The 16,533-nt window shown below is 42.0% G+C and overlaps 1 protein-coding gene across 3 annotated transcripts in view; it reads left to right on the plus strand.

The window, feature by feature from the left end:
• The first annotated feature begins 1,794 nt into the window (after window positions 1–1,794).
• LOC141987609 (tubulin polymerization-promoting protein family member 2-like) overlaps window positions 1,795–16,533 on the plus strand; it is a 34,106-nt gene continuing 19,367 nt past the window's right edge. Inside the window, exons 1-4 of one of the 3 annotated variants that reach the window (XM_074953092.1) lie at window positions 1,795–1,859; window positions 2,134–2,214; window positions 2,777–2,945; window positions 14,996–15,147. In XM_074953092.1, coding sequence (XP_074809193.1) covers window positions 2,898–2,945; window positions 14,996–15,147 — 200 coding nt within the window. In that variant the 5' untranslated portion in view covers window positions 1,795–1,859; window positions 2,134–2,214; window positions 2,777–2,897. Of the gene's footprint in view, window positions 1,860–2,004; window positions 2,215–2,776; window positions 2,946–14,995; window positions 15,148–16,533 lie in introns of those variants that run through there. The other 2 variants (XM_074953090.1, XM_074953093.1) reach the window with 2 other exon arrangements.

Here is a 16,533-nt window from a genome sequence, read left to right on the forward strand (position 1 = left end):
AGAGTTGATTGAAAGCTGAGTAGAGACTTCAGGATTTGGTCCACAGTGACAAAATACTGGCATTAATTTAATTTAAGGAGAATGATTTACATGTCTCAACTATCTGGAACCATCAAATAAAAACTAATTCTCAGATTCCCACAGAAGCCTCAATGGTGGGGGGAGAGGCAAAAATGATGTTGAATGAGTGCCACCAAGTGTTCTTTTGCTGTATTTGAGAGCCAAATAACGCCTCAAAACCCTCCTCTCACGAATTGGGGTCAGAAACATTGTAAGTGGAGGCAATTAATACTTGATCACAAAGATCTGTAATTCTGAAAGGGGCATCACAGAGAAAGTAAATGCTGTGAGAGTGACAGACTTGTAATTAACGTCCCACTACAAGTCAATATCGCTCTCTGGAGATCTTCCAGTTGTGAAATATCTGCTGTCCTCTCTGTAGGTGCAAGTATACACGGCTAGCCATCTGTTTTCCAAACAAGATGGTGTTTCCTTTGACTGATTGACACAGCATCTGTTTATAGTGTGTCACGTATTACTGTGTTACATCATGTCATGTGATGGGATGATGTAACCTGATATTATCCCAGGACAAGGTGGGTAAGGAAGTATCTTTTACTAGATCAAGAGCACAGCAGATGTGTATCACGAGGCATACCAGGTCAAATAAATGACATTTTTGGATGCACTTCACCTATTCACTTGGGACTTGCTTCTGCTTCTATTCAACTCTGCGAGAGTTTCATCAGGGACTTTAGTGGGAGTAGGACTGGACGTTTAGAGGGAGTAGGACTAGTATACAGAAGCAAACACAACATAATGATTAAAACAACAAGAGAGTCCTTGTGGCACCTTACAGACTCACAAATTTATTTGGGCAAAAGCTTTAGTGGGCTATAACCCACTTTATCAGATGCATGGAGTGAAAAATACAGTAAGCAGGTAGAAATATACAGAACATGAAAAGATGGTACAGACTAACATGGCTACCCCTCTGAAACCAGTATAATGATTGTTTCCAGCTGTGCTACCTGATTAGAAAGGACAGGTTTTTCATGTTTGCTTCTCCCCAAGCCACACACAGGTTAAATGCTTCCCACAGATATGTGTGTTTTCTATTAAGGCAAAGTACAGAAGTGCTATTAGAAGTAGGAAGATTTTACATCAATATATCTCTAATCTTTACCACTCGCTGAAAATCAGATGACGCTAAGAACTGAATCCTCAGGTGCTCTAAAACTCTACTGGGACTTTTCTGTCCCCAACCTTGGGGGCAGCCTCTAACACTGGGCTGCTTTAAGTTACTCTGATTTGTAACAGCCCCTTAGGAGCCATTTCAGCCATTCAGGACTGCCAAAGTATAGTGCATTCCAGCCACACAAACCCATGTCTCTGCCTGCCCCAACATCCACACTACACAGAGTTGCTGAGGAGTGGGGGCACAGAACAAGCTTTACCTGGGGGATTCTCCTGTGGCAGAGGAATTCCAGGTGTCCCTTTAAGTCCTCCTTGTTCCACTGGAACAGCAAAACCAAAAGATATGTCTGACAAGTTTTTTGTGGGAGGTTCTATGGCCTGTGTAACACAGGAGATCAGACTAGAGGATCCCAGTGGTCCCTTTTGGCCTTGGAATCTATGAAAACTTGGAGTTAGACTGGGATGAGGGCCTAAAAAACTACTTTTGAGCATTCTGGGTGGTGTAACTACACAGAGGGGGTGTAAACGTGTTAGTTAACAAAGTGTGTTGAAAGATGTATGCAGAATTTTGACATTTCTAGTGGAATATAGTTATATCTAGATGAACTGATCAGCTGGTAAATAGCACACCCGCTTAATGGGGAGAAGTGCCAGGGAACAGAGTGAGTGCAGTGCATTTCAATGACTACACAACCAATCAAATGCACACTTGGTCTGTTTAATGAGCAGCCTATTGTCTATTTTAAAGCCTTTTTATAGGAGGTAATGAGTGAATGGACCTTTACTAGCATAAATTTCCTGTGGAAAGTCCTTTGTTCAGTTCAGACTGGTTTCCTGCCCTGCTATAAATTCACTAAATGAGTCAGCTTTACTAATATTTAGTGTTTTGTAAAATGCTTACTTTTAAAACACGGTGCTACTCATCTTTAAATTTAGGCGAGAGCTGGAGACCAGAGAGGTGTTCATGGTGCGAGGTATGAACTATTGTAGTGTTCCAGAACTATGTGGAAAGGACAGGTATGTTTCATATTTGTGATACAGTGTCATATGTTTTCTTTGTGTGTGAACTGTAGCATTTGAAAGGGGCCAGTTTCTTGATATAATTCATGCAATATGTAAAACACATACATTATTTGCACATATACAACACATTTTTAATTGATGCATGGAGCTGATCAGCAGATATCTGAAAACAATTGCATCAACATGCATGAGTGATTCGATAGGGCAGTGTGTTAACTTTGTGCATCCCAGTGAGAGGGGTCCCTGTAGGTTCAGAGAACTAACTACACTTTGAGAACCTTTTACCAAAGTAAACCTTCAAAAACTTCTGAGGTTTGCCCATCACCATCATTAATCTGTAGCAAAACTGCAGCCCATAAGTCGTTGTCAGTATCATCCAGTATTCTGTACTTAGGATGCATTTGACTTTCAGACACAATCCATAAATTCCTCAACAAATTTTGTGTCATCTTCTACGATTTATCATTTTAATGATGTCACAAGTTTTAATATATTTAAGAATATATATCTAAGGCTGTGAAAACCTGACATGTTCCCATTGTTTCTGTCCAAAAAGATGGACAATAATGAACAGCTGTGTCTGAAGAACTCACCAGTACAGCTTTGGAAGCACTCACCAGGGAGCTGAAGAAAGAGGTATAGCCTACTGAAGAAGGTTGCTAAGAAACAGATTTCAGATGCTTCCTGATTCTATGAAGGAGACACACCCAGAAGGAAATGATCAGGTAAGAAATTTTTTATTATCAGATGAAACAATCATATTATTATTGAATAAGGAAGTCTGAGTAATCAGGATTAAATCCTGTTAATAATAAATAAGAATAAGAATTTATAAACAATGATATAACTGGACAGCTCTGGAGGAGACAGGGCTCTGAACTTTCAACAAATCTTCCACTGTTATAGATTCAGCAGAGAATCACTTAAACAAGCTGCAAAGTTGATTGGGCATGTTGTTTTGATGAACATCAGGTGGAAAACCCACATTAACGGTCCACTTTGAGGCAAGAAGAATTCATGCTGTTATGACAACTGATGTGTGATATATGCAGGCATGCACTGCAGAACAGGACAGAGCTAAGTCAATCCCTGTTGTTTATAGCAAATTATATTCTCCTCTTCCAACTCAAGTAGTTTAAATTGGTGCGAAAAAGCTACCTCAAAGCTTTTAGCTAATCCCAAATATGTATTTCTTAATCCATACAGTTTCAGATGATTTATTTGTTTCCATTATCCTTTCCAAAATTCTACTGAGTTGTATTCCTAAATATGGCAATCAGTTGCTGACTGTGACTTTACCTTGTTTCTTAATCATCTAATTTAAATAGGTTTCAAAGACTGTTTTAATCTTAGGGTATAGAAGTTCAGAAATGCTACAAGCCAGTTTTTTAATATTTGATTCCCAAATTCTTCTTTTTATGAAAACTTGGCCAGTCTATTTATCATCTCTGGATCCAGGGAACTTAACCTGTCAACAATTAAATGAACTGGAATAAAGATAATCAGGCATGATTTAGCAGAGTAGAACATTTCACAGAATAAGTGGCCAATATGGTTTTGATTCTAATGTGCCTCAGTCTGGTTCTGCACGGACCACATTTACAGAGAAGAGCACAGTTAAGTTTCTGAGAAGATTTAATCCTTGGCTTCTATGACTGCATCCTCTCTTGGATCTTCTTCTATCCAGTGGTGTAGCCAGCATGGGATATTTGGTTGGGCCCCGACCTCAGGTGGGTGGGCAATTACAGGAGGGAAGGAAGGACAGGGGGCTGGCCTCCCCCATCCCCTGCAGCCAGCCTTGTGGGGGCGATGGATGGACCCTCTGGCCAGAGCCTCCTCCCGGTCCCAGGCACGTACCTAGCTGCTCTCCACCATGCATGGCTCTCGGCTCCCTTCCAGATCCCACTGCACCACAGCCGCCCTGGCTCCCCCAGGTGGCAGGCCTACCTTTTTTGAAGATCTCCTCTACCGCCACCATCTGTCCACTCACTCACCCTCCTCCCAGTGGTGAATTAGCCACTGGGCTAACCTACGGCCCCAGAAAAAATTGGCACTCCTGCACCTTCTCTCGCTCTGCCTGCCTGGCGCTCCCATGGGGGCTTGCTCCACTCCACCTGCCCCACCGGTGCTCCAGCCTGGAAGTGGGGTCAGGGCATGGGGGCTTGACCCACTCCGCCTGCCCACCTGGCGCTCCAGCCGGGGCATGCGGTTAGGGCATGGGGGCTTGCCCTTCTCTGTCTGCCCAGCCCCAGAAGGAGTGCCAGGCAGGCGGAGCGGAGCAAGCCCCCACACCCCAATCCCACTTCCCGACTGGAGCACTGGGCAGGTGGAGCGTGGCAAGCCCCTTCACCTCAACCCCACTCCCTGTCAGGAGCGCCGGGCAGGCGGGGTGAAAGCCTCCGTATCCCAACCCCACTCCCCAGCAGGAGCGCCTGGCAGTTGGGTAGACTGGGGCAAGTGCTGGGGCCAGAGTAGATCTGGGGCTGGGGTGCTGGGCATGGATGATAAGTGGGTGGGCCATGGCCCTCCCAATCCCTCTCATGGCTACGCCCCTGCTTCTACCTCACAGACTGTTTCTTCTCCTCTCTTCCTTTCTCCTGGCAATTCCAGAGGTTGCCATCCTTAACTCCTCTTCTCCTTCCTTTGTACCCTGTTTGATCTCATCCACGTACATAGCTTCAGCTACCATCCTTAATCTCAAATCTCTCCTCAGAATCCACACCTGACTTGCTGCATGTTAAACAAAACAACAGCCAGTTAATGATGGGTAGACTGTGGGGCTAATGAAGGATAGTTGGCACTTTATCTTAACTATCATAAGATTTTTTAAAAATTCCAAATGTATATCTATGTGAAATTGTATATATTTGATAGTATTTCTAACCCTTTCTTGTGTCATTTGTCTTTTTAGATTTTAGGGAAATGGGACCCTGATCCTGGCTGAGGCCCCTGGGTATAATTGTAATACAAATATTTCATAATAATAATTAATAATAACTAGCTTCTCTTATAAGATTTTCCACTGTGGCAAAAGTGAGGACATTTATCCATTCATAACTGGATCAAGACCAAAACTCATTTCCCCAAGGTCACTAAACAAGTCCTATTTTCAAAAATGCCTACATCATGTATGCACATTCTATAGTTTTACATCTGGACAACTTCATACTGGCAAGCTAGTTGTGGAAGGCTCTATACCCATTGCCATGACTTTGAGTCATCCATTCCCCCAATTAAGTAGTATTCTTAAATCATTTAGATATTGCTGGATGAGTTTGTAGTACATTTAGCCATGAACAAGGTACAATTTTAAGATATTTATTAGATTATAAAACCCTGATATATCTAAAGGTTTACAATGTGCAGCAATTGTATATACTAGACTAGAAGTGATGTATTGTTTGTATGAGTACAATTATTTTAAATAGATTATTTAAATAATTCTCCTTTCAAAATGAATGGCAATGTTTCTCTCAGTGTGTGTTCTCAGGAGACTTGTCAGAGCTGATGCAGGTTAATTTTCCTTGCCTGTATTCCAGGAAGGTATGTTTCCATGCATGATAATCCTGTGGTGGAGATGGGGAGCCCATTATTTTGTTTGATGGATACTGTTGCCCCCTGGAGAGAAATTCTCAATTATCGCAATATTAGAGTGAATCTTAAATTAAAACTTAGAAATGTTCTCTATTATAAACAAAATATCCCCTTTGGCAATTAAAAATATTGTGATTTTAATTAAAAGGGCTTATGAGCTTAGAAATAACTGATTTCTTACTATGCTAATTATTTTTTGTACATTTGCTGTTTGGATTTGCAAATTACTTGACAGTAAAATGTAATTGCTTTTTAAGGGATCTGAATATTTAATTTATGTATAATATTTGGGAAAGCAGAGGGCTTTTTGAACAGTGTAGCTAATCAAAGTAGTAAGTGTGAGTGTATCCACATGCACTATGGGTGTGTTCTTGCATAACACCAGTGTTGCACATGTACATGTGAGGAAATGGGATGAGCAAGGCAGAGAGATCAGGGCAACCCAGCCCTGGATAAATGACCGTGTAACTGCTAAGTTTTCCCTGACTGGTAGGAGGACAAAGGCCAAAGGGTACATGTAGCTAAGCACCTTGCTTTCATGCTGAGGATCATACTTAATTCTGTCTCTCCTCAGACGCCCATTTAAAACCCCATCCCCATCTCTTTTCCAGCATGTGTTCTTGTGATTAGGAGCAGCATTGTACTTTATATAGAAAAGCCATAGAAATGGGTGCTATGAAGGAGCAACTTGTGGTTGTATTGAGGGAGGAGTAATAGACTACACATGTTAAAAGTTTCAGAGTGGTAGCTGTGTTAGTCTGTATCAGCAAAAAGAACGAGGAGTACTAGTGGCACCTTCGAGACTAACAAATTTATCTGGTCATAAGCTTTCGTGGGCTAAACCCAACTTCATCAGATGCATGGAGTGGAAAGTACAGTAGGAAGATATATCTATATCTATACAGAGAACATGAAAAGATGGGGGTTGCCATACCAACTCTAACGAGACAAATCAATTAAGGTGGGCTATTAGCAGCAGGAGAAAAAAAACTTTTGTAGTGATAATCAGGATGGCCCATTTCAAACAGTTGACAAGAAGGTGTGAGTAACAGTAGGGGGAAAAATTAGCCTGGGGAAATAGTTTTTAATTTGTGTAATGACCCATCCACTCCCAGTCTTTATTCAAGCCTGTTGGCATACTGTGGTGCCATGCGGGTACCATAGCAGTGCCACTGACTTGAAGATATACATTGCTCCCAAATGTGAAATAATTGTGGGTGAGGACAAAGTCACAAAGTTCAGCCACCAGGTTTGCCATGACATTATCGGGGATACTGTTCCTGATGGCGTGTAGTCCATCTTTGTGTGGAATGTTGGTGTAGAGGACTTCTACATCCATAGTGGCCAGGATGGTGTTTTGTGGAAGATCACCAATGGATTGTAGTTTCCTCAGGAAGTCAGTGGTGTCTCGAAGATAGCTGGTAGTGCTGGTAGCATAGGGCCTGAGGAGGGAGTCTACATAGCCAGACAATCCTGATGTCAGGATGCCAATGCCTAAGATGATGGGGTTTCCAGGATTTCCAGGTTTATGGATCTTGGGTAGCAGATAGAATACCCCTGGTCGGGGTTCTAGGGGTGTGTCTGTGCAAATTTGTTCTTGTGCTTTTTCAGGGAGTTTCTTGAGCCGATGGTGTAATTTCTTTTGGTAACCCTCAGTGGGATCAGAGGGTAATGGCCTGTAGAATGTGGAGTTAGAGAGCTGCCTAGCAGCCTCTCGTTCATATTCCGACCTATTCAGGATGACAACAGCACCTCCTTTGTCAGCCTTTTTGATTATGATGTCAGAGTTGTTCCTGAGGCTGTGGATGGCGTTGTGTTCTGCACGGCTGAGGTTATGGGACACGCGATGCTGTTTTTCCATGTTAAAAGTGTGGATCCTTCTCCCCCGTCCTCCTACCCCTGGGGTGAAATCCTGGCTACACAAAACTCCCACAGATTTCAGTGGGCCAGAATTTCACCTCCAGTTTTCGATTTTGATGCCTAGATACTAATATGCATTAGGGTGCATTCGGAATGTCTAAGAGAAGCCATCATAGGTCACAAGTTCAAATTGGCCCCAGATCATTTTCACGATGGCTCCCTAGCACTCTGGATCAAATCTGAACCAGTGACCTAATTCCATAGCTCATTACTAATGTCCCTACTCATGCAGCAAGATACTCCTCAATGTGTGTAAGGGTGGCAGAATCTAGCACTAAATATTTAGTTATTGAAAGCATCACTGGTATAAATTAAGTTGTATAGTGCTAATTTGTATGCATATTTATTTTTATATGTTGCAATTGCTCCCTTAATTTACATCAGTAATTTGAGTGGTGCCTTTCTACAAATACTGTAGCTCTTAGTCTTTTTCTCACACTCGCAGTGTTTCTCCCTGTTGGGTATATACCTTACTCCCGACACTCTTGTTGTGTGGGATGTTGAAGATTAGCTCTCTGGGCTTTCTGCCACAGAGACCATTACAATTCTAGGGGTTTATGTGATTGTGAAGAAATCAAATGTGTTTTAGTCCAAGGAGGATCAGGACTAATTTTTTTCTATCTTTTGTATGCAGGTATGATAGTAAAGGGAAATGCTTCACATATTAATCTTCTGTTTGCCTCTGACTCACATTGTGGGTAATTACTAGAAGCATGCACCCAGATAAAAGTAAGGCCATCCTGTTCTGAACCATCCCTTAAGTGTTGTTCATTCCACCAGTCTACCGACCTCATGATGCAGACACTGACAGTTCTCTGAGGTGGTATATTAAGGACCTTCTCTTTTGCCTTCAAGTGCTGTTTTTTATTTGAAGACCCTAGAACAGCTGTTTACCAAATGGTGGGTCCCAACCTATCAATGGGTCACAGGAAGGTTCTAGATAGGTTGCCACATCCAGGGCCTGATGAATCTGAGCCCTGGCCTAGCATACATACAATTCTCCTGGCCCAGTGCAGAGGGGATGCTCCAGGCAGGGTGGGGTGGGAGTAGAGAGGAAGTCTGCCATGCAGCCACCCTGCAGTGGCATGTCCCATCCTTCCTGTTCCGAATGTTGTGACCTGGTGTGCAGAGTCGCAGTGTCACTCAGGTTTGGCATGGCTGCCTTTCCACCAGATCTGAGTGAGTAGCATTGAACCCCATGCGCCAGGTCACCATGCAACTCAGTTAAATTCAGCCTGGCCCCCCTCCATCATGACAGAGGGGTGGCTGGGCCTGACCTGAGTGATGCTGTGAACCCTTGCATCAGGGTTGCAATGCCTGGAGTGGGGAGAAGGGCCCAGCCCTGCAGGACAGGAGATGCTGTTGCAGAGTAAGTGTAGGGTGGGATTGCTCTCCAAGGCCCATCCCCCTCAGAACCTGGCCTCTGCACTGGACGGGATTAGGGTTATGGTGTTGGAGTGGAGGGTGCATATATGTAATGGTGGATCACAAAAAAAGACACTCTGCAGTTGGTGGGTTGCCTGAGAAAAAAGTTTGGGAACCACTGCCCTAGAAACCCTCTATCTCTGGGAATTCATTTTCCTCCTCCATCCAGTTTGCATTCCATCCTAGCTCTTCAAGTGATTCACATTAATGTGTGTAACCTATATGCAGAGCTTTAGCCAAGAATGAGTGCATGCTGAATTTCAATGGTCCTCAAAGGAAGCTGAGTGACTATCATAAAATCCCTGAAAAGCAGATAACTCAATGTCTGTTAGAAATTGCAAAGTCACATGCTTATTGTAGCTGTTCTCTGTCAGAAAGATCAGTGCCACACCCTACATAGTCAGGTTTTAGAACAATTTATTTACTGTAATATCAATTAAAGTGGTTTCCTGCGTCAAGGATTAAATACAATTCTCATCCAATTCGTAGGTCAGAAACCAGGAATGTGTAGTTGAACCACTCACAATACATATCCTAACTAATGAAAAGGATTAATTTCAGTCCTGGGATCTTTTTGCTCTGCAACATAACTCAGCTAAGTCAATATATAGCAGAATATATAATTTTCTTGAGGACACACTAATGGCTTTAGTCATATCATATGGGATAATATGCACACACACACACACATCACTTCATTTATATCGGTAACACATGAAGTAAAAATGGGAGTTCATGCAGTAACATGTAAACCTGTGCAAACTATCTTTACTGTTCCTTCCAACATTCTAGCCTTACAAATAGTGACAGATGCAGTTTAGTGAAAAACATTGCACCTACAGTTGTGCTAGAGACTCCAGTTTTGACCATGTTTGGTTTTCAGGGAAATATTGAGCCTGCATAAAACCTGACTTCTGACATTAATGCACAGAAACTAGGTTTGGGACTGGCAGTCTACTCAGGAAAGAAGCTGAAGGAGTATTACAGAGGTTAAGGCTGAACTACATTGGCAAAGCTATGTGTAGGATTGGACTGTTCAGCTAAAACTCGAACACTAAAGTGATATATCTAAAATAATGCTTAACCCTCATACAGTTCTTTTCATCCAGAGATCTTAAAGCACTTGACAAAAGTGGGTAACCATTATGGTCCCTATTTTATAGATGGGGAAACTGAGGAACAACGGTGAGATATTTTGCCCAAGGTTACACACCAAGCCAATAGCACAGCAAGGTATATAACCCAGGTTTTCTGACTCCTCATGAGGTGTCCCATATATTATATCACATTGATTCCATAGGTATGTAAGAAGTTGTTTTTAGTACATTACTTATTCATTGGTTAATCTCATTTTCAAAAGAACATTGCTTTAGAAAGGGGATGAAAATATTCATTTCTATTTCAAATGTTTCTTTCTATTCAATCTTCCAATTTAAGAATGAACTGTTCACTTTGGCCACCGGGAAGGCTTAGGCTGTCTATATCAATATTAGCTGGGTAATCTTCCTACTTTCTGATTCCTTTCTGACCACAAAATGTGAACTCAAATAGGCCCTAAAGCAGCATGAAAAGCAAAACCTGTTTCTTCTTCATTCCGCGTGGTATTTACAGTTTTGGATATGAACAAAGTACGTTCCAAAAAGGCGTTAATTGTCGTCAGTTACAAATACCACAGCAGGAAGGAGAACTAGCTGTTTCTTTTGTTTGTAATAAAGGGTGAGCAGAGCCACAAACGGAAGATTTAATGAGAAAAAGAATTTGTAAATAATAGAGAGGAGGAATTCTAAATTGAAATAACCACATGCGGACCGCAGTGCTAGCCTGAAATGCTTTGTTGAGGTGATGTATGGTTCACATGAGGTGAGCTCTGTTTTGTCTACTGCTGCAAATAGATGGGTGGAAAAAAGTAACTGGTATGCATGTGCACAGAGGAGTCTAGCAAGGCACTGTAAAAATGGTCAGTTCTTTAGCATTATTCCTCTCCGCCCCCCCCCCCCCCGCAGGTACATTTTTTTTAAAGGATTTGCTGACCCAAAAACATTCTGAACAAAGTGCACCCGTAATCCCTTCCTCAACAGAGCTGAAAGACGATACACTGTAGTATATGCTAGAATCCTCCTATCACAAGGGATAATCTTCTCATACAAACAGCCCTGAAGCCCCTGTGCAACTACTGAAGTCTAAGTTACTAAGGCTGACCGCAGACAAACCACGCAGGACCCATGGAAGGGGACAAAGACTTCCAATAAATTTCCAGTGGTTTGATGTAACAGCTGCTTCAGTGCATAATACCATTAAACTTCAACCACATAGGTTACTGATTTTATTTTTTAAGATTACTTAGTAGGCAGGTAATATAATTTCTGGTACAGTTTCCAGCCACAGATTTTTGCAAAACAAAATTTTAAAAAATCAGAAGTAAAGGGAAAATGTCTACCCTCATCAGCACTGATATAAATCCAGACTTCAGCTAAATTGCTTTGGATTTGCATTGGTGTAACTGAGAGCAAAATTGTCTGATCTTTTTTTAATGTTACAAACATCTGTGGTAAAGTATCAAAAATATCATTAAAAATGTGCCCAAATTAGCCTTGTTTCTCTTGTTCTCTACATAACAATAAGGAAGAAACTTATTTTCTCAATTGTTTTGAAACCAACTGTACTTCCGAATTACTGTTATGGCAAAAAGTGCTTATGGTTTAAACCATTGGGATCATTGATGTATAAGTATTAAGTGTTGAACTCCCCATAGACATAATTAAAGACCCTATGCAGTAGCCACATCCAGAGTTGTTAAGGATATTATTTAGGGTAAATCACTCTCCTTTGTATGGCAGCTGAAGCTCTGAGATTCCTTTGGTTGTACAGCAGCTTCATTAAGGGAGGATATATGTCCAGGTTGACCTTTCCAGACTATGTTATCTTCATGAGTAACCTTGGACTAAGACTACGGGTATGTCTACAGTTAAAACGCTACAACGGCACTGCTGCATCACTATAGTGCTTCAGTGTAGACACTACCTACGCCAACAGGCTGTAGCTAGGTCAACAGAAAAATTCTTCTGTTGACCTACTGCTGTCTACATGGGGATTTAGGTTGGTTTAACTATGCCCCCCAAGGGTGTGGGTTTTTCATACTCCTCAGAGACACAGCTATGCTGATATAACTTGTCAGTATAGATCAGCCCTAAGGGTTTCCCTTGTGTAAAACTCAGGGGACTGAATAAGAAAGAGGACACTGTGTGTTAAGTAGTGGGCCTTGTGGAAGGCAGAGACAGAGGTGCAAGATAACTGCTTCAGGGGACAGGGCAGAGGTGCCTTGCCAAAGGGCTTGTCTTCACGAACAACATTACAGCAGCACATTCAGTGTAGTTAATCTACTTCCCCAAGAGATGGTACCCATGTCTATGGGAGAAGCGCTCCCGTCAACATAGCACTGTCTACACTGGGCATTAGTGGATAACTACATGGCTTAGGGGGGTATATTTTTCACATCCCTGAGTGACTTAGTTATACCAATATAAGTCTGTAGTGTAGAAGGGAATTTCCCATTTGCCATCTGTTATCACCCCGTTCCAGGGCACAGGATTTGTGCACTTTTGTAAATTAACGAATGACACTAAGAAAACACGTGACGCCACATCACTGATTTCTCTTCCAAACAGGAAACTGATCTTGAAACCCTCAAATTCTGCCTCTGCTCAGTAAACAGGCAACATTATTTAAAAAGAAATATTTTCCTGGGCCAGACTTTATGCTGTTCCTTCATGTAGTTGTTGTTCTGAGTGGTGTGGCTAATGCTATTAGGCAGAGATCTCCAATTCAGCTGTCATTTTTATAATGAGCCATTTGATGTCTTTACCCTACTGTAACAGTTTAAAATGCTGTCTGTGTCCTATTGAGCAAAGGTGGCAGGAATTGAATGTGGAAAGTGTTTTATCATGCAACACGGTAGGTTAATTAGAAAACTTCTTACATTAATAGTGAGCCTAATTAATTTCACTCTTTTGAAGAGAGCACTGATTACATTTGGAAAATGTCTGATAACCCCAATAGCAAATGAAAGGTAATTTAACACAAGGTCACTGTAGTTTGCAAAGTAACATGGCAGCAGTACATTATGCTGACATCTGAGACAGTTGGCTGGGATTTGGGAGCGGCATGTCATGCCGGTGAAAGGCTTATTCACTTCAGTGCAGCCTTGTTCCTCTGGATAAAGTATTTGTGTTTCCAGAGTCTAGCAACTTGCATGGAATTTGGAGGGAGGAGGACAGCTTGCAGGAGGGGGAAGAGTTTGAAGGAAGCACCAGGAAATCTGTCTTTGTGTACATGGCTGGAATGGTTGCTGCAGTTGCAGCATTTCTGTAGTTTTACACTTCTACCCTTCAGTTCATGGGAAATATTGTGCACTGCAGGTGACTGACTTATTCCATTTACAAGCAAGAAAAATATAACTGATCTTGCACACAATTAAGCACAGACAGAAGGTTGCTCACGTGAGCAGACCTGTTAACTTCAATGAGCCTGCTCAAAATAGCAAAGTCATGCAGACGCACAAGTATTTACAGAATAGGCCCGATAGTAAATGTGTCAGGGCCACTTTTCTCAGGCCTCCTTTTTTCACTCTGCCAGTGGAGATAGGAGGTATGGGAAGAATTCCTTCAGTGGGCCTCAGTGGGAGATCTGTGATGGAACCAGCAGGGGATGATGGCAGGGTGCCCCTGCATTGAAGCAATAGCATAAATGCTCATGACAGAGAGGTCAGTCTGATTCAGACCTCATTGCTTCAGAAGCCTCCGTTTATATCAGCACTATATAGGGGCATACAGGGTCTGTATGGCTCTTAGATATTTCTGCTGCCCAGCCATCCCAAATCCACAGATGCAGAGATTACATCTATTACTGCCCCTGCCTGCCGGCACATTTTTGTGCATCATCATGTCAGTGCATATACCTGAGGAGCTGGCCCTTTAACTTTTCAAAGAGAGTCTTAAAATCATTTTGCTAGGTTATTTTTTAAGTAATAAGTGATTTTCAGGTGTTGTGATTTAGTTTTATATTTGGATATGATTTTCCATGTCTGTAATGATCTGAAGTCTTTTAAGGCTGAGTTTTTAAGTAAGGTGACTAGAACGCTGGCAATAGACATGCTATATATGTACATTATATTACTGTTCCATTGTTTTGTAGGTAAGAGTTCAACAGCATCTGTGTGAGTTGCTGAGGATTTTGTTGCTAATTCCCATTCCTGTGGCTAAATCTATCTGCATCACAATATTTTTGTTCCAATTGTATCAAATCACAATAATTTTTTATTTAAAAACCTGGACTGACCTATTTTTAGAGCAGTGTTTTTCACTCATAGTATCTAAAAATGTAATCATCCTGTATCCTCATAGGAAGTATGGTACTGACTGATATCACGCTTAGCTGAAGACACATTATAGAGAATTGCTGTGGCCTGTTCACATAGCCATAAAATCCTTGTGAAATCATCCACTGAAGTCTCTCTCCAGAGGAGACCAATGTGGCGAGAGAGGGTTTTTTTCAAAGATTTAATCTGACTTTTGTTTAAACATATTTGTATAAAAGAATAAAGAAACCCGGCATGGAGGTACTTGGGGCCAAAATTGTCTCCACTGAAAAAGTGGAGCTTTAACAGTCTACCCCAGCAGAGAATCTGCCCCTTGGCCTTTGTACATGTATTTAAGTGGAATGAGGGACAAACTGAATGTACTCAGAATAAAATGAGCTTGCCCCTGAGTATAGCTATGTTTGAAGGCCTGATGGCCAGACTGATTGTTTTTGTTTCCACTCCTGCCTGCCACATCATTAGGTGGACCATGCTGATTCCTGTCATTCCATGGAAATACCATGCAGACGTCTCCCAAAAATGGTACATCTGAGAGTGATGCACTGCACAGGAATTGCAGCATTGGAATGTCATGTGGAGGGATTAAACCTACCAAATGTTTTCCAAGTAGTTAGGTGGGTAGCACTTTATTCTAGTACCTTCATCGTTTTATCACTTCAGAATGGGATTTTCAAAAGTGTTCAGGGTTGGCCTAAGTCTGCTGTTAATGGAGTTTTACCATTGAATTCGCTGACAGCAGAGTTAGGCCGTCACTTTTGAAAATCCCACCCGGAATGCCCACAAGCCAGGCACTGATCTTTCCAGGGCTGCCTGTGTGTTTGCCCTAGCTGGCTTGTTGGTAGAGCTGGGCAATGCTTGAAGAGCTCTTTTGCTGATGCCATCTGAGCCGCTCATCCCTGCCCCTGCTGTGCCAGCTGTGAGGATTGGAGGGGCTGAGTATATTGCCAAGATAAGCCCTGCTGACTCAGAGCCTCCAGCAGCAACAGATATTAGCCCATGTGGTGGAACCTGAAGGGAATTCTAGATGTTACTGCCCATCCTGTCAGGGGTTTACTGTCACTGGCACTTTTTGCACATGTGATGAAGCAGAGGGCTCTGCCAGCTTCACATACACAAGACTGAATTCGGATCCAAGAAAACTATTTAATATGTAGTTTGTAATCCAAAATCAGAATTTAGAATCCGTTTTTGGATTTGGAGGTTGGCAAAGACCAAACTGATGATATTCTGCTGCTGTACCAGGGAAAGAGGTAGTGTGCTTAATCTTATGCAGATGGGAGAGCACCAAGCCACCACCTGTGACACTCAGTAATGTCTTGGAACATGACCAGGGTATTAATAATAGGCCAGAAGTACTGGAACTCCTCCCCATTTCCAGTGCTCACTAATCTGCATACTGTACAAATCCTCAGTGGGCAGATGAATGAGGGAACGGAGGACTTAGTGATTATTTGTTTATATAGTTTGTAAACCACAACATTTGGTCACCTGCATGAGTCTTCCCTTCATTAATACAGTTTAAAGAGGTTCTTCCATAGGTTTTTAAGGCTGGAAGGGACCATTATGATCATCCAGTCTGCCATGCATTATACAAGCCAGAGGTATTCATAAAGTACAATTCTTTTGTATTGAGATTTCTGAAATTCTTCAGGGAAAAAATATTCTAGAGCATTAAAGTTTTTAAAGCTGTTCTGTCTTCCACGTGTGTCCATGTCTCCCATTAATCTCTATAGTGTTTATGCATGCATAGGTACCCACACAGTTTGGGGCTAACCTCTGCTGTCCTTTATTCATACAAATAGTCCCACTGACATCAAGTTTGAATGCGTACAATGAATAAAGCAAGGATTTGGCCCCATTTATAAATCTTGACCCCAGTTCATATATATTTTTATGCTTTCAAGCCATGTGCAGTTATGAGTATAAACTGGCTGTGTGTGGAAAAGAGGTCCTGTTTTCCCAAAATGCCAAGTGTTTTCTCCTACCAATTAGGAGATGAT

Source organism: Natator depressus, chromosome 5 (genome assembly GCF_965152275.1).
Source record: "Natator depressus isolate rNatDep1 chromosome 5, rNatDep2.hap1, whole genome shotgun sequence".
Classification (NCBI taxonomy): Eukaryota; Metazoa; Chordata; order Testudines; family Cheloniidae; genus Natator; species Natator depressus.